This window comes from Bombina bombina, chromosome 3 (genome assembly GCF_027579735.1).
Source record: "Bombina bombina isolate aBomBom1 chromosome 3, aBomBom1.pri, whole genome shotgun sequence".
Classification (NCBI taxonomy): Eukaryota; Metazoa; Chordata; class Amphibia; order Anura; family Bombinatoridae; genus Bombina; species Bombina bombina.
The window spans coordinates 284,400,890-284,419,888 of NC_069501.1; the positions used below are offsets into that span (position 1 = coordinate 284,400,890).

Below are 18,999 nucleotides of genomic sequence, written 5' to 3' on the forward strand. Positions count from 1 at the left end.
CTGGTGCAACGCCGCCCCCTGCAGATTCGCAGCCAATCGGCCGCCAGCAGGGGGGGTGTCAATCAACCCGATCGTATTCCATCGGGTTGAATTGTGGCGATCTCTGTCCGCCTCCGCAGAGCAGGCGGACAGGTTATGTAGCAGCGGTCTTGAGACCGCTGCTCCATAACTTGTGTTTCTGGCGAGTCTGAAGGCTCGCTAGAAACAGGGGGCGTCAAACTCCATACGAAGCTTGATAGATATGCCCCTCTATCTGAATGATTAAACAAGAAAATTGTGTTTCATGTGCCTTTAAGCAGCCTTGTTTTCCTAATCACACTCTGATTGTAACATTATTTATTTTTGCCATTAACTAAGAATTAAACCAAACATGTTTATCCTTAAAGGCATCCTTAAAGATAGGCGCCCGTTAAATAACCAGCCATTACGAGTGGCTGGTTATTGCTACCACGAGCTTGCTGTAGCACTTTGCGCTAGACTTCAGACCTCTGGTTAATGAAATACATGTCCCCCAATTGCCCCAAAAATAAAGTGTAGTATTCCTTTTTTTTTTTTTTTTTTTTTAAAAGAGCATTTCTTTTTAATTAAATAACTTCACAAAGCAGTTAAAGGGGTTAAAATGCCTTTACATTGCAGTCTATGGGGACTGTGTTAAAACTGTAAATATATATACATATATATTTGTGTGTTAATTTGTGGGTATACACAAATAAACACATATATTCATATACATATATATTTACACTTTGCTGCCCAACACAGTGCGACTTACACACTTTTGCTGCGCTAGGTTTTGTGCCGTGTCCATCAACATCAGAACGAGGCTCCCATTGGAACCTATGAAAGCGCACTCTTGTGAGCACAAAGCTTCCATGTAATGCAAACACGAGGTTGCATTCACATTGCACTCAACTTGTGATACCAACGCACATTTGCGCGCACCGGTATTGCAAAATTGGAGTGCAAATATTGCGATTGCGAAATACCAATTTTTTCTCTCCACTCGTAATCTACGCTAAGTAAAAAAATTAAAAGCCACATTTAAAAAAATGTAATATTAAATTGTTTGACTTTGCCTGGTCTTTAAAAATAGGCTGGAATCTAAGCAGTGTTGCATTTTTTGAATATACGTATTTCACTAGTAAAATCTCACCTCCAGCACCTACACCAGGTTGTAATCCACCCCCTACACCAGGTTGTAATCCAGCTCCAACACCGGGCTGAAATCCAGCTCCTACACCAGGTTGCAATCCAGCTCCGGTTCCCACTCCCGGTCTTACACCACCAGGTACTAATCCAGTTCCAGTCCCATAACCTACAAAGATTCACACATCCAGATAAATTGGTGTATAATGTTTATTAAAAGTAATTTCTGCGTAGCACAACCTCTCATCAGTAAACACTGGTATTGCTCTCACAGTCAAATAGGGTGATATAGGATATGTGTATAAACCATGGCATTGTATTCTGTATTATTAATAAATTAATACAAAGTTATTGAAATGCAAACAATGGAAACAGATAACTATTATCATACAGATGATCTTACAGTGTTTTCTTTATAGTGCAGTTTATTTTTACCTGGCTTTGGTGGTTTGCCACCTGCTCCTGGATAGATACCTGGAAATAAAAAAAAATAGTATACCTTTATCTTGTGTGTTCATGGTAGCATGCAATTAAAGGGGCTGTTTTATCAGGCAAATAGTCTGAAGTCATTGTATTTAAAGCTGATTCAGGAAAACTCTTTACTAAGGGCTGGGCTTTCTCTCCCACCCTCCACTAGGAGGTTGATTTGTTTACATAGCTTTTCAGTAGCCATTACTGAAGAACTTAAATCTTAAAGGGACAGTATACACCAATTTTCATTTAACTGCATGTAAAAGACACTACTATAAAGAATAATATGCACAGATACTAATCTAAAAATCCAGTGTAAACCGTTTAAAAACTTACTTAGAAGCTTCCAGTTTAGCTCTGTTAAAAAGGTATGTGGAACACCCACTGCAAGTGGGAAAAAGCAGACACCCCCCCCCCCCTCCCTGTTCCTTTGCATATGAAAAGACCCTTTACATAAACAGGTGCAAGCTGGAGTAGGTATACATCAGTATTCTCCTAAAACTTTGGGGCTTGGTTAGGAGTCTGAAAATCAGAGTAATGTTATTTAAAATAAGCAAAACTATACATTTAAAAAAAAAAAAACCTGTATGGGCTATATAAATGGATAATCTATAAAACATTTATTAAAAGAAAAATCTAGTGTATAATGTCCCTTTATGAGTAGGTGGTGGTTTCAACAGGGAAAACAACTATTTAAACTGAGAAAATAAAGATAAAGGAAATTTGTAAACAATTTTATACACTGAAGGGTAAAATATATCATTGGGAACATGTTAAAGAGGAGAAAATGGCGTAAACTGTCCCTTTAATAACTTTATACTATTGTGCAACATTTCTTTTAAATATCCAGAGACTTTATTGCAATTATAAATGAACATTCAGATAAGTTTATTTTATGTACAATTTCACAGTTTAAAAAGTGTGATATGAGCTATATTTTTAACTTTATAATATTAAACCATGTGTTTTTATTAACACATAAACTGAGTATGTACAAAACGTGTAACTATTTAAAAGGAATGAAAAGCAAATTTATCCCATGTATTTCTGGCTGTTAAATTAGATTAGATCCAATAGTGAAAACCTGTATAGAACGTTTATTTACGATTTGTTAGATAGTTGTTCCCGAGAGTTGGCAACACAACATTTCTAAATATTTTAGCAGTACAAAGTGAAAAAAAAGTTACATAGACAGGAATTGCCTCAGGAAAACCTGCAAAAACCTCTAACACAGCTCTCTAATGCATTGGAATAGGCCATGTAGAGTAACACAGCTTTTCTAATGCATTGGAATAGGCCATGTAGAGTAACACAGCTCTTCTAATGCATTGGAATAGGCCATGTAGAGTAACACAGCTCTTCTAATGCATTGGAATAGGCCATGTAGAGTAACACAGCTCTTCTAATGCACTGGAATAGGCCATGTAGAGTAACACAGCTCTTCTAATGCATTGGAATAATCCATGTAAAGTAACACAGCTCTTCTAATGCATTGGAATAGGCCATGTAGAGTAACACAGCTCTTCTAATGCATTGGAATAATCCATGTAAAGTAACACAGCTCTTCTAATGCATTGGAATAGGCCATGTAGAGTAACACAGCTCTTCTAATGCATTGGAATAATCCATGTAAAGTAACACAGCTCTTCTAATGCATTGGAATAGGCCATGTTGAGTAACACAGCTCTTTATCTCTATTCCTTCATAATTTGTTACTATTTAGGATCTCACCTCCAGTTCCAATTCCTGCTCCTGGTACAAATCCACCACCAACTCCTGGCACCAAACCAGCGCCTGTTCCCAAACCACCTCCGGGCACCAATCCAGCTCCTGTTCCCAAACCAGCTCCGGCTCCTTGCCCATAACCTGATGGCAGAATTATTAACAATGGTGGTTAAAGCGTTTTGTTGTTGTTGTTTTTTACAAAGCACTAGCACGCAGTAGTATCATAACAAATGATCCCGCAATCTACACATAAATAAATTATCTACCTATCAATGCCTACCTGGTTTAGGTGGTTTTCCTCCTGGGTAAAGTCCTTATTTTAAAGCAAAAACAAAAAAATTGATAGATTATTAATGCATTTATAAATGGTATGAACACAAAAAGGTGTATAAGAATATGCAAATTATAATAATTATTTTTATGCACAGAAAATAACAAAAATGCAATGAATTGTTGACCTGAAATAGTAATAGTTTTTAATGTATTTGGTTCTTAAAGGGACAATGAACCCAATTTTTTTTTCTTTGGTGATTCAGAAAGAGCATGAAATTTTAAGCAACTTTCTAATTTACTCCTATTATCATTTTTTCTTCGTTCTCTTGCTATCTTTATTTTTAAAAGCAGCAATGTAAATCTTAGAAGCCAGCCCATTATAGGTTCAGCACCATGGATAGCGCTTGCTTATTGGAGGCTTACATTTACCCACCAATAAGCAAGCATAACCCAGATTCTTAACCAAAAATGGTCGTCTCCTATGCATCACATTTCTGCTTTTTAAATAAAGATTGGAAGAGAACGAATAAAAATTGATAATAGGAGTAAATTAGAAAGTTGCTTAAAATTGCATGCTCTGTCTGAATCATGAAAGAAAAAAATGTAAGTTTAGTGTCCCTTTAACGACAAACTGAACATTGTCTATGCTTGAATCTCAATATTACACTGCTATAAACCCATTTTGTATGTATTCTGGAAACCAATGCAATCTGTAGGGTTCTTCAGGTTATATTTTTCTAGGTTTATTTATGTATACATTATACAAGACTGTCTGTATTATCCCATGAAAAGTACTGACAAATGCATAAATGTAAAATTGCAATTTGTATATTATATCTAAGCCTAAGTAAGTTGGTTACTGATACATTAAAGGATGATTAAGAAAATTGTCTTTTGTTAGTCAGATAGAGCATCCATTTTAAATAAGTGTCCAATTTACTTCTATTATCAAATTTGCTTAGTTCTCATGGTATTCTTTGTTGAAGAGATACTTAGGTAGGCAGCGTGCACATATCTGGAACACTACATGTCAGGAAAAAGTGCTGCCATCTAGTGCTCTTGCAAATGTATAAATTTTTTTAAAAACTGCTGCCAAATAGTCTTACAGATACGTGCACGCTCCTGAGCTTACTTTCCCGCTTTTCAACAAAGGATGCAAAAAAAATGAAGAAAATGTTATAATATATGAAAAGTTGTTTAAAATTGTATGCTCTATCTAAATAATGAATGAAAAAATGGGGTTACATGTCCCTTTAATTCATTGGTTAATGTTAATGCTTAATGCAGCCACTTTTTAAAACGCCCTTTGCTAAATTATCATCACAAAATGACATGACTAATTGTATCATTTATTGCATGTAAGATTTGCATGTACTCTGCATTAGACCAATACATACCTCCAGCGGGCAATCCTCCACCACCAATGCCACCTACAGATCAAATAAAGACAACATACCATAAAGAAATGTTAAGATGAGTTAGATCAAAAGCATTGCTTGGATACAGCTACATTTGGTCATTCTCAAAGAGGTACTACTTAAATTAGTAATATCAATACTCAGCAGTAAGATACTATTGGTTGATCTATGGCCTGTACCACAGTTGCTGATTTAAATGTCTGAAATTCAAATGTGCGGCAGCAAACATGGCTTAAAGGGACATAATATATTCACATTTATTTATCTATTTTTTCTTTAATACAGTTGCCCATCCATTTTTTATCTTCCATTAATATTGTCTTTGTAGTATAAAAAGTGCATTCACTAATTATTAGAACTTTTAATTTTAGCACTAGTGACCCTGCACATCTTTGTGTTTAACCTATATATATATATTAGATAGAGAGTTGAAAAGCAGAGACAGGACTGAACAGCAGAGAGAAAGAGAGTCTAACAGCAGATTACTCTGTGAGTTTATAGTTAATAACCACTAATGTATTTTATTGTGAAGTTATATCAGTTGTGAATACTGTATTTATATTACCATATGTGTTAGAATGTGTGAGAGGTAGAAGAAACACTTTTCAAAATATAAAATAAAGAGGGCTATAAATAGATGGGGTCTTCTGCCTAACTGACTTAAAAAAAATCAATGATTGGTTAGATAAAGAGAAAGAAAGCAATTTACTAAACTTTTAAGGAGCACTAAAATCAAATTTAAACTTTCATAATTCAGATAGAGCACACAATTGTAAACAACTTTCCAATTCACTTCCATTATAAACATTTGCACAAGCTTTTTATATGCATACTTTCTGCTGCACCAACTCCTGCTGAGCATGTGCTAGAATTTAAAGTATATATGTATTTTGTGATTGTCTGATGGCTGTCACATGATGCAGGAAGAAGAATTGAACTAGCTGTATTTTTTGTCAGAAAGAACCTAGTACTAATTTGAAATTCAGATTGTTTTTACATTGTCTTTCTATTATGAATTTGTTGATTATGTAATACTACTGCTTTTCAAATTATTATTTTGGATGATGTTAGGAAGCAACCCTATAAAACAATTATAAATGCTTCCTACTCAATCACAGTTACAAAAGTAATAATAATCACTTTTACACTAATTAAAATTAGCAATATTGATAACCCAACAAACACACATGCCCACAATGCCAATAATAACCCTGTTCAAAACTCTTAAAGAGACATACCCACATATCACTATGATTTTGTAACAGAACAGGTTAATTGCACACATCACCTATTACACTACACACTATAACAAAACGATTAATTAACATACAGGTCCTTTCACCTGTGTTGTAGTCGCTAAACCCATACATTTGCTATTTTGTTTGTTGTTAATTATGCACATTGCATTTTTGTATTCCGAAACTGGTTGGATTTTCATGATTGAGAGGTATTAACACATAAGTATTTTGGGATTGTGATAACTGGAAAAAAAAATACTGGCAATGCTGCAGAAGTTCAGAAATCATTATCTACCATAAACAAGTGGAAGATTGTGATCATCCTTTAAGTGTTTTTTACCCCTGTGGATGGATTAAACATATAGCAAAAGTACCACTCTGGAGCTGCAACACATTACACCTTTAGAGGAGGACATGGCCAATGACTGGTGACTACTTGCATATGCCGCTACTATCTCACTCAGCAGATGTTTCCTGCGCAGGAGTTGCAATGTGTTGGTACGCTGAAGTGGGATGCACGTGAATGTATTACCCTTATCATAAAGAACTTTTTTTAAGCTTCTACAGCTATATGTGATCCAAAATGCTTGGCTAATCTATAGACTCACCTCCTGGCAGTCCACCGGCTCCTACGCCAACTGTGGGAAAAAAGTGACATTGATTCAATGAATTTCTAGCTTGTTTTACAGACATCAATAAGTGAGTGCTACACCTGAAATGGTAAGAAATGGAGAAGAATCCTAAGCATACATATATGGTATTAGAGGAGTAATATATGTCCATGCTTTGTGCTTTCCCTGTTGCCTTATATTCCAGTTAAAGTTACTTATATCATGGTTCCCTCTACCCCAATAGACTTAAATATTAAAACATTGAATGAAGATCTGTTTTCATGATGCCAGATTATTGCACCTTTTATGAAGTTAGACAAAGCAATATGTTACACATAACACAAAGCAGTGAGCGTATTCTGCCTCATCATATCAATATTCTAGTTCTACTCATTGGTGTTAGATGCATCACCATACTTCAAGAATCCTGTTTTTACAAAGCAATTTTTAAGGCTACAACAAGCATCAGCTGCTAGAGCTCTTTACAAATGTCAGGGTTTAAAACATCTTCATTAAGTGATTTGAAAAACGTGGCTTCGTTAGGTGGTACCTGAGCAAGGTTTGCCTTACAGAGTCAGAGGTGAATCAAGATGTTTTTGCAGCATAACATATTTCAAGTAACTTTCACATGTTTTTTCCCCCCGCTGCTAGATACCATAAAGAATATCCTGCAATACTACACTAAAATAATAATATATATCAAATCATAAGCTTTGTGTATTTACCTCCAACTCTAACACCAACTGTATATATATTGTATATTGTGACTGGCCACAAAAGCAACAAAATGTGACTGAATCCACGGCAGAGGAGGAACTTCCATAACTAAATGTTCCCATTTAAGTATTAATAATAATTGAAGAGCTGAGTTTTGCACATTATCTATGCCACACGGCACACTAAAGTTAAGCTAATATGCTGCACTAAAAGGAGCAGCAAAATCAAAATTAAACTTTCATGGTTCAGATAGAACGTGCACTTTTAAACAACTTTCACATTTACTTATGTTAACATTTTTTCTTTGTTCTCTTGGTATCCTTTGTCAAAGAGTAAACCTAGGTAGGCTGATAGGAGCTTAGGAGCATGCAGGTGTCTTTACAAGTCTATAGCAACAGTGTTTGCAAATATGACTATAACTAAGACAGGTGCACGCTCCTGAGCTCATTGAGGATTACTCTTTAACAAAGGTTACCAAGAGAACTAAGTATAATTGATAACAGAAGTAAATTGTAAAATTGTTTACAATTTCACCATCTATCCAATTCATTTAGTTTAGTTTTGACTTTACAGTCACTTTAACACTGGGCACTTGATATTCAAAACCTCACCGGCATGGAGAAAAATCACACAAAATCTTTGGGATATTTTTTAAACATTGTATTGCAATGTAGGAGTCTCTGTTTCACATACAGAACACTACACAGCAAAAAAAAACATGTCTCAAAGATAAAATTTCAATTTATTTTTAAGGGCTTTACCGTGCTAACTTGACTGCTTAGAATATCTCGCCTGACAAGGTTTTGAATATCAGGCCCCAAGGAAGAGAATCAGAATATTCTACTTCAAATTAATGAGAAATAAACAGCATGCTACACCTCACACCAGGCGGAGAGAAGAAGCGCAGAATGTAACAGTGAGAAACAGAATAAATATACCACTCATTGTACCAAGGACTCAAAGATTACATGCAGCAACTCACAGCAAGAAAAAGGATCATGTCGCTGAACCTTCAGTTAGAAGCAGAAAGAAGTAGATAATTTGACAGTCACCATATATGTCCCTACTCCATCTTGGATCTCTTTGGGTGGAAAGGAGTAGGGAAAGACAGTGAAAGAGACATTGAAGAGTAAGCTAAGCAAATTTCAAGAAGTCTAGAATAGCTGCACTATGGGAAATTAAGTATATGCACTAGAAAAAAGAATTGTGTTTTTGATAAATTATAGTAGGATGACTGCTCACCTCCTGGTTTAGGGGGCTTGGATCCTAAACCTCCAGCTCCAACACCTGAAACAAGAACCACATAATAGTGTATAAATCTTTAGAATGTCCTTATCTACTTAATCTTTATTTGGGCTTCATGACTATATACATAAGATTTCAAAGGCTTATTTGCCATTTTTTAGCACTATGTGACAGGTCCATGCACAGCTAAGGAATTTTATATGATAACTCTTGTGCACATGTCTAGAGCACTATATTACAGCGATGTTTTCCATTTGCAAGAGCACTGGATAGTAGCTCTAATACCATGGGAACGAATTAAATGAGAAAATAGTAAATTGAAAACTTTTTTTAAAATTGTGTGTTCTGTCTGCATCATAAAAGAACATTTTTGGGTAACATATTCCTTTAATTAAAACTAAATAAACATTGATTGATAGGTTATATTAACGGATTATGGCCTGGTAAAATGCTTCTCAGTGACAGTAGTGAGATATTCCAAATCTAGTATTTCCATGAGTCATTTCATTTCAATCATAGCAGCATTTTTTATTTAATTAAATAGAAGTTAAAGCTGAATGTAAAAAGTGTGGCTTTACTTTTATTTATCTAGTTATAATCCTTGCATGACTATTTTCAAGCTAGTTTACATGTTTAGCTTCCGCAGATATGATGAGGATAATGTCTATAATCAAAAGTCAATGGCTATTGGATCCAAGTGAAGTGAACATTAAAAAGCATGGATATGACTGCTTTTCTAGATTCCTTGGTCATATCAAGACCTATTGTATTACGCCTCCTTATGTGTAGTATCTGTTCATTCTAATCATGATTTTAAGAATGCGTGGGACCCCATATTTGGAAAAATACTGTAAATATGCCACAATAGACACAATTTAATGCCATATATAAAAAGTATAGTAAATAAGACTCCAGCCTTTGATATGCAGTGAGAAAGGTTGTCAGGTGCCCAGTATTTAACTGGACAGTCCAGTATTTTAGCAGGCTGTCTAGTAAAATCTTCACAAAAATGCAAGACACTTAAATGTCCATTTGTTTTAAAAAGTCCATAAGTATTAAGTGTATAATGCCTCAGAAAACAGTAAGGGGCAGTTAAGAGGGTCAACTCTCTATTGTTTACACATGTAACTGGCAACCAAAAAGGTACTATTATTAATTGTTATGTTACTGGCAGCCAAGGGGCAAAATGTCTGCCTTGTTGTGAAAAATACAAATGGTAGAATAAAGAGTGTGGTCTACGGTAGAGTTTTGGTGGGGTGGCATTGTGTGACCCCACAGACCATCATGCCTAGTCACAGATTGTCCAGTAATTTTATGAATGGCAACTTGCACCTAGCAGTGAGAATGTTCCTTGCCCTGTTTTACACTAAATATAAAGGCCCTGTTATTGGTGGAAAGTCTCCCAAGTGTGCAGAAATACAATTTGAAAGTCATGACCATCATAAGGAAATATTACCATAATATTACATATGAATGGCTAATATTACATATGTATATTAACCCTTTGAGTGCTAATGACTGCTCTGAGCCGTCACAGAGTTTCTCACTCTGGTGCTAATGACGGCTCAGAGCCATCATAAGCACTCTCCCACCTTGAGGGAGATCTGGGGGCTCCCAACCGCTCCTACCCCGGCGATCGTGCCTGTAGAGTGACAGGCATCGCCGGGGCTTCACGTGATGCGTGGTGACGTCACACGCAATGACGTTATGACGTCACCGCACAACTTTATTTATACTTAACAATGTTAAGTATAGGAGGAGGGGGCATGCTGCTTAGAAGCCTGTATCTCAGGCATCTAAGCAGCTACAGACTCCAAATACCCACTGTTGGAAAGGTAATTGTCTAACCTTTCCAATAGTGTAAGTTGGGGGTCTGTAAAAAAAATAAAAAAACTTAAAAAAAACTTAGAAAATATTAGCACCCAGGTGGGAAAGTGCTTAGCACTCAAAGGGTTAAAGTGTATTTCATTTTTTTCCTTTATTTAAGGTGCCACAATAGTATTTACCATCATTTTTAAATTTAGTGCTGAAAACAGAACAGCACCTACAATATCAAATGCTATTTATAATCCAGCCCTGTAAAGCTTATACAGTTAAATGAGTGATGTTTTCTGTGGCAGCAGGACCCATATAATTCATTTTCTTGATCCACTGCAAAAAAACTTCATCATAACTTCAATCTGTATTAAAGGGACACTGAACCTAAATTTGTTTTTCTTTTGTGATTCAGATAGAGCATGCAATTTTAAGAAACTTTCTATTTTACTCCTAATATCAATTTTTCTTCGCACTCTTGCTATCTTTATTTGAAAAAGAAGGCATCTAAGCTAAGGAGCAAGCCAATTTTTGGTTTAGAACCCTGGAAAGCACTTGTTTATTGGTGGATGAATTTATCCACCAATCAGCATGAACAACCCAGGTTGTTCACCAAAAATGGGCTGGCATCTAAACTTACATTCTTGCTTTTCAAATAAACATACCAAGAGAAACAAGGAAATTTGATAATAGGAGTAAATTAGAAAGTTGCTTAAAATTGCAGGTTCTATCTGAATCCCGAATGAAACATATTGGGTTCAGTGTCCCTTTAAATATTAGTATCTTAAATAAATGTCAAAAACACAAACCTCCAACAGGCAAGCCTCCAGCTCCAACTGCAAACAAAAAAAGTTTATAAAATTATCCAAAGTGTGTTCAAACCAAGTTCATGTTGTGAACAGCTGTCACATTTCTAGTAGGCGTTTACTGTACATCACAGTAACACAGAAGATAATATGGTGCTAAACTGCAGGAACCCAATTGTGTATATTACGTAAAGGGACATGAAACGTACATGTTTTCTTTCATGATTTGGAAAGAGCGTGCAATTTTTAATGACCTTCTAAGTTACTTCTATTATCTAATTTGGTTCATTCTCTTGATATGCTTTGCTGAAAAGCATATCAGGATAGGCTTAGTAGCTGCTGATTAGTGGCTGCACATAAATGCCTCGTGTGATTGGCTCACCCTTATGTATTGCTATTTCTTCAACAATGCATATCTATAGAATAAAGCAAATTAGATAATAGAAGTAAATTGGAATGTTGTTTAAAATTGCATTTTCTAGCTGAATCAGGAAAGAAAAAAATTGGGTTTAATGTCCCTTTAATATGTTGAGAGGGATATAAAGCTGAAGTCATTGTTCTATTTGTATGGCTAATGCTTCCTTTCATTTTTGTCTATCAATGTTATAAACAATATTCACATCTGTGTACCTTATGGAACATCCCCTTAAAGAAACAAATGCAATGAGAAAAAAAATATCTATAAAAGACTTAGGCATACAATACAGATTTTTTTTATTGGTAAATTGCTCTGAAAATAACAAAGTGATAATAAATTATAATAAAAAGAGCACCTTAGAAAAGAGGTGTTGCCAATAATATAAAAGTCTAATTAAAGAATTTGCAGATAAAAAAAACAACTTTAAACAGGGGTTTGATTTATTTGTATAATATAATGTTCTTATCAATGCTTATTATAAATTGTATAACCTACCTCCTGTGGGTAGACCACCTGCTCCAACACCCCCTAAAGGCAAGGTGAGAGAATAATGGTTAATTGTGTAACATAACATATTTTGGGAGATTAGAGAATAGCAAAAGGTTATTACTAGAGTCAATCAAAGCTAAAGGCATATCACCAACCATCATGCTTAAAGGGATACAAAACCCAATTTTTTTCTTTCATGGTTCAGATAGAGCATGCGATTTTCAGCAATTTTCTAATTTACTCCTATTATCAATGTTTCTTTGTTCTCTTGCTATCTTTATTTTAAAAAAGCAGCAATGTAAGGTTAGGAGCCGGCCCATTTTTGGTTCAGCACCTGGGTAGCACTTGCTGATTGGGGGCTGCATTTAGACAGACCTCCAACAGGATTAAGGGGTTAAAACATCACATTTTCTTCATGATATAGTTTTATTTTCTGCATAAACTTTAAATTTTGAATTAATTTCACAGAAATGCATTGTGTGAAATTTGTATCTATACTTGTTCAGTGTATTGTGATTTAGCTGCATTGTGATTGTTTGTTCAATAGAGGAGCTTATTTATATTTGTCCCTAAATGGCTACAGCAAAATAGATAAGATAAACAATAAAAATTAAGCTTTCCAATGTATTTGTCAATTGATTGCAAATTTTGCATGCAAAATGACATCTTAAACATCTTTTACAATGCAGGGCTTAGTTGCTGATATATACTGTACTATATATATATATATATATATATATATATATATGTGTGTGTGTGTGTGTGTGTGTGTGCGTGTGTGTGCAAGTGAAAACAGCGCTTAAAAAATTCTATTCTAAGCCAAATGACACACAGAACATATGAGAATAACAGGCATTTAAATTATAAATAAAAAGTCCACCTATGACTTTCTGAAGATGTATATCCCCTTACCAGAATCTACCTCAATCTGATGAGGTAAATTGCCGCTCTGCAAGGGGTAAATAGGGTTCCAATGCTGGTGTATCTGATATGCTGGAAAGTGCCTTTTATAATTTCATCCACCTCTTGGAGTATGTAGATACAGACTGGTAAGGTAATCTCTGTTTTACAGGTTGATGAGATAATCTCTATGTTGATCCTCACAGGAAGGAGAGCCCATATGAAAGAGAGAAAGTCGCATATAGTGTAATATCGTCCCTCTGAGGAAGAAGGAATGTATTTTTTTATCCTTTGAAACGCGTCAGGGCTTTGCTACTTTTTCTTTACACAATTTTATTATTGGGTATCCATTACTTGTGTAGTGCTTTTACTTTTATACTGCACTATATGCAGATTTGGTTCATGTAAACGCAGAATTGGTTTGTGAATCCTGCCACATATCATCCACCGCATCTATACCAGATGGAGTGAGTGACTAATTTTATGCTTGAAACATACCTCATATAGTTTGAGGATATTACATGTGAGTTGACACTCTATATGTTATGTTTGTATTTATACAATAAAAACGTTATTACACTATATGCGACCTTCTCTCTTTTATATGGGCTCTCCTTCCTGTGAGGATCAACATAGAGATTATCTCATCAACCTGTAAAACAGAGATTACCTTACCAGTCTGTATCTACATACTCCAAGAGGTGGATGTTGCATGTGAACATCTTTGGAGGAGAGAATTGGATGTGAACTATCCTGTCACTACATACTCCAAAAGGTGGATGAAATTATAAAAGGCACTTTCCAGCATATCAGATACACCAGCATTGGAACCCTATTAACCCCTTGCAGAGCGGCAACTTACCTCATCAGATTGAGGTAGATTCTGGTAAGGGGATATACATCTTCAGAAAGTCATAGGTGGACTTTTTATTTATAATTTAAATGTCTGTTATTCTCAAATGTTCTGTGTGTCATTTGGCTTAGAATAGAATTTTTTAAGCGCTGTTTTCACTTGCACACGCATTTTTACTTGTATATCTATTTGTGGAACTTCATTTCACTTATAATATACTTGTCTTTTAACAGCTGCTTTTTATTCTTCCCCCAATCAGCGCAAATTTTAGGTGCTGCTTGTTTTCAGTTTTTTGAACTGTATCTCTCTCTCTCTCTCTCTCTCTCTCTATACTGTATATAAATAAATAATGTCTCTAAGCCATCAAAACTGGCTTAAATGGATAGAAAGGGCAAAATTGAAATGGGCATGAATGCATTTCAGTTTTAAATAAGAGCATGTATTTGCAATATACTTTGAGTAAAAACAAAATTCTTCTAGTAAAAGTTATCATTGTTTCAGCAGCATACACACAAATGCTACGTGTGACTAGAAAGTCAGGATTCGAAACAGCATGCGCGGAGAGTTGGAGGTGGTGTGTATTGTATTAGTTTGTGTCATATAAACCATTGCTGTCTCTCTTAGTAGGTATGGTGTTTGGGGCCTATTTATGATGGTGCGAGCGGACATGATCTGATATAGCGTATCATGTCCGCTGCACATCGATAAATGCGGACAGCATACGCTCTCTGCATTTATCATTGCACCAGCAGTGATTATAATGGCACTGGACACATTTGTAATGGAAAAGAGACAATGGACTCCAAAGATAATGAGCCAGCCCTGTGCTCAGGAGAATGCATAGACCATTCACTCCTCTGATACTTGCAACATATCAATTGGTCCTCACTGTACACGTTGCTTTTATCTCTGTATATTCTATTCTTACTGCTATACATAAACCCATGTCTCATATCACCTCTGACCTTTTAAGCACCATCACACCTATCTCCTAGCTATACGTTTAAGCACCATCACACCCATCTCCTATCTATACATTTAAGCACCATCACATCCATCTCCTATCTATACCTTTAAGCACCATCACACCCATCTCCTATCTATACGTTTAAGAACCATCACACCCATCTCCTATCTATACGTTTAAGCACCATCACACCCATCTCCTATCTATACCTTTAAGCACCATCACACCCATCTCCTATCTATACCTTTAAGCACCATCACACCCATCTCCTATCTATACCTTTAAGCACCATCACACCCATCTCCTATCTATACGTTTAAGCACCATCACACCCATCTCCTATCTATACCTTTAAGCACCATCACACCCATCTCCTATCTATACCTTTAAGCACCATCACACCCATCTCCTATCTATACCTTTAAGCACCATCACACCCATCTCCTATCTATACGTTTAAGCACCATCACACCCATCTCCTATCTATACCTTTAAGCACCATCACACCCATCTCCTATCTATACCTTTAAGCACCTTCACACCCATGTACTATCTATACGTTTAAGCACCATCACACCCATGTACTATCTATACGTTTAAGCACCATCACACCCATCTCCTATCTATACATTTAAGCACCATCACATCCATCTCCTATCTATACCTTTAAGCACCATCACACCCATCTCCTATCTATACCTTTAAGCACCATCACACCCATCTCCTATCTATACGTTTAAGAACCATCACACCCATCTCCTATCTATACGTTTAAGCACCATCACACCCATCTCCTATCTATACCTTTAAGCACCTTCACACCCATGTACTATCTATACGTTTAAGCACCATCACACCCATGTACTATCTATACGTTTAAGCACCATCACACCCATGTACTAGCTATACCTTTAAGCACCATCACACCCATCTCCTATCTATACCTTTAAGCACCATCACACCCATCTCCTATCTATACATTTAAGCACCATCACACCCATGTACTATCTATACCTTTAAGCACCATCACACCCATCTCCTATCTATACCTTTAAGCACCATCACACCCATCTCCTATTGATATCTTCACTTACAACATTCATATTCCACTTATAAAAATACCCTTTTAACAAAGAACCACATAACATTTCTGTGATCCAGAATTAAACAACCCTCACCATGGACAGGATCAATTTGTTGGCATAACCCTGTTACTTTCTCACAGTTATTACATTTTGAATCTCTGCAAACATTATTAATACAATTTAAAAATATACATACATAGATGTGCAGTACACATACAAAACATGCCATATGCTGATCTCCTCAATATACACACCTCTCATTGGATAACCACCATATCCATAACCAGCTGTATCCAATTACATGAAGAGAATAATTAGATGTGCTCCATCAGTAAAATCAGTATTTGTGTGTTATTGTAATTATCAATAGAAATCAAAATCATAGCTTACCTCCTGTCTTAGGGGGTTTCACTAGACCTGCAAAACAAATATATGAATTCATTTCTTGAGAGCTTTATCTATCTGTCTATTTCAAAAAATATTTTAATGCAGTAATCTATGGTAATGTGATTGCTTCTTAGCATTTCTGAAGATTTCTCTTGTAGGCCTTGGTTAAATGATATTATTATATCATTTAACAGAATGGAGTTTCATTGAATTTGTAGAGTTAACATAACTCAATATATTGTTCATCATCATGCAATGTATAATATAGTTTGTGCGTGAACGCAAGCCGAGGTATACTAGAATATTTAGTACACTTTTAGCCAATCAGTGCCCTCTCATAAGTTACTCCACGGGCATGAGCACAATGCTATCTATATGGCACACATGAACTAATGCCCTCTAGCTGTGAAAACTGTCAACATGCATTCAGATAAGAGGCGGCATTCAATGGTTTACAAATTAGCATATTAGCCTACCGAGGTTTAGCTTTCAACTAAGATTACCAAGAGAACAAAGAAAATTTGATGATAAAAGTAAATTGGAAAGTTGTTTAAAATAACATGCCCTATCTCAATCATGAAAGTTTAATTTTGACTAGACTTTATGTTTAACAACTGCAAAAAGTTTAAAGAAACAGTAAAGTAAGCTCAAATGCACTTATGCTCCAGAGCTGAAAATGGCCAGTGGCTACACGCATAAGCCATTTGTGATTGCCTCATTGGCCCATGTTAAGCTCAGGATTGACAGTACATTGCCACTACAGAGCTAGCTTTAATATTTTTTATATATATTTTAAATGTGTTAGAGTATATTACACTGCATGTGCCTTTAAAGATGTGTGTTTACATACCATGTATGACCACCCCTCCTTCTCTGCCATTTTGTTCATAACTCTTCATTGCCTATAACTTTCAACTTGTTATATGAGTGATGTTTAGCATAGTCACAATATTCAGTGAAAGAATAGGGCGGGCTATAGAGATATCGCCCACGCTAAACAGTCTCTGGTAAATCTGTTTTTCAATGATTAATTGTAATATCAATTTGTGCACTTATATTAGTCCGTCCATTTCAAAAGCAACCAGAATTAAAAGTAAGTTGCTTTTCCTTTAAATAAACTAGTTTTAATTCTAAATAACTTGCGCTTTATTATTATTATTTTTAGCAAAACATACTTATACACTATTAGAATATTTTGGAATGCAAGCCGTTTCTATATTTAACTTGGAGGAAAGAATAGATAAAATAAACACTTATTGCAAGTTACAGTTTGGGATAGCACATTTTTATGAAGGCAAAGGATGTAAGATCCCGTCCTACTTTGCAAAAGTATTAATTAATATACAGAAACAGTGGTAGATATATAGAGTGACCTTCCAGCATAACTGGGGAAATGCTGTACAGGAATACAAAAAATCCTAGGTACACATAAGGTTATCCTGACAATGAATCTGAAATTATTTTTGATAGGAGAATGATGTGCAAAAGGGATCTCCTATAGTTCTTACCACCTCCAGGCACGCCTCCTACGCCAGGCACGCCTCCTACGCCAGGCACGCCTCCTATGCCAGGTACGCCTCCTACGCCAGGTACGCCTCCTACGCCACCTACGCCACCAACTCCACCAACTCCTCCAACTCCGGGAACACCTTAATGTGAAAATGTTACAATAAACCATTTTACTCGTACTCCTCAATTTGATAAATTTTTCTACAAAAGCATAGTAAAAAGAGATAAATGATTGAATTCCCTAGCAAGACTGAAGGTCTGTGAAGAATCAAAATAATATAAACATTACATGAATTCAGTTAAAATCACCTTTTCTATTGCTACATGAATAACAAACTGTACGAACGGACTGCACTTGCTACTATCACCACCAGGTGACACTATTGTATTCCTTACTGTTATACATAAAGAAGTCAGTGGGACATCAAAATTATTTTTTTCTTTCCTTTCATTTTGTATAGGTTTTCTAGCCTCAATAAAACTTTAGTTTTCATGGTTTTAGAGGGGTTAGGGGACAAATGCCACTCCTAGACCGCCCTCCAAAAACTATCCTTATCAGTTATTTAGCTATCTGCACCTAGGACTCAATAGAGCAAAAACATGCATTTCCTAAAAGTTTAATATCAGTCACTATTAAGCTTTCACGGTTCAGACAGATCATGCAATTTTAGACAACTTTTTGATTTGCGTCTGTTATCAAATTTGCATTGCTTTATTTGTATCCTTTGTTTAAAAGCATACCTAAGTAGGCAGGAGCATTAAATGCACTATTGTAAGCTAGCCGGTGATTGGAGGCTATACATATATATATATATATATATATATAAATCTTCTAATTGGCTCACCAGATGTGTTCAGATAGCTCCCAGTGGTACATTGCTGTTCCTGATTTTACTTATTCAAAGGATACCAAGAGAATGAAGCAA

The 18,999-nt window shown here is 35.7% G+C and overlaps 1 protein-coding gene across 8 annotated transcripts in view; it reads right to left on the bottom strand.

Moving 5' to 3' along the window:
• ELN (elastin) overlaps window positions 1–18,999 on the bottom strand; it is a 103,241-nt gene that overhangs the window by 15,298 nt on the left and 68,944 nt on the right. For 5 of the 8 annotated variants that reach the window (XM_053706333.1, XM_053706332.1, XM_053706330.1 and 2 more), the window contains 12 exons: window positions 18,073–18,213; window positions 16,568–16,594; window positions 16,432–16,464; window positions 12,379–12,411; window positions 11,469–11,495; window positions 8,842–8,886; window positions 6,880–6,909; window positions 5,013–5,045; window positions 3,623–3,655; window positions 3,349–3,483; window positions 1,582–1,620; window positions 1,154–1,315 (listed from right to left, as the gene is read on the bottom strand). In XM_053706333.1, coding sequence (XP_053562308.1) covers window positions 1,154–1,315; window positions 1,582–1,620; window positions 3,349–3,483; window positions 3,623–3,655; window positions 5,013–5,045; window positions 6,880–6,909; window positions 8,842–8,886; window positions 11,469–11,495; window positions 12,379–12,411; window positions 16,432–16,464; window positions 16,568–16,594; window positions 18,073–18,213 — 738 coding nt within the window. The remainder of the gene's footprint in view (window positions 1–1,153; window positions 1,316–1,581; window positions 1,621–3,348; window positions 3,484–3,622; window positions 3,656–5,012; window positions 5,046–6,879; window positions 6,910–8,841; window positions 8,887–11,468; window positions 11,496–12,378; window positions 12,412–16,431; window positions 16,465–16,567; window positions 16,595–18,072; window positions 18,214–18,999) is intronic. The other 3 variants (XM_053706331.1, XM_053706329.1, XM_053706334.1) reach the window with 3 other exon arrangements.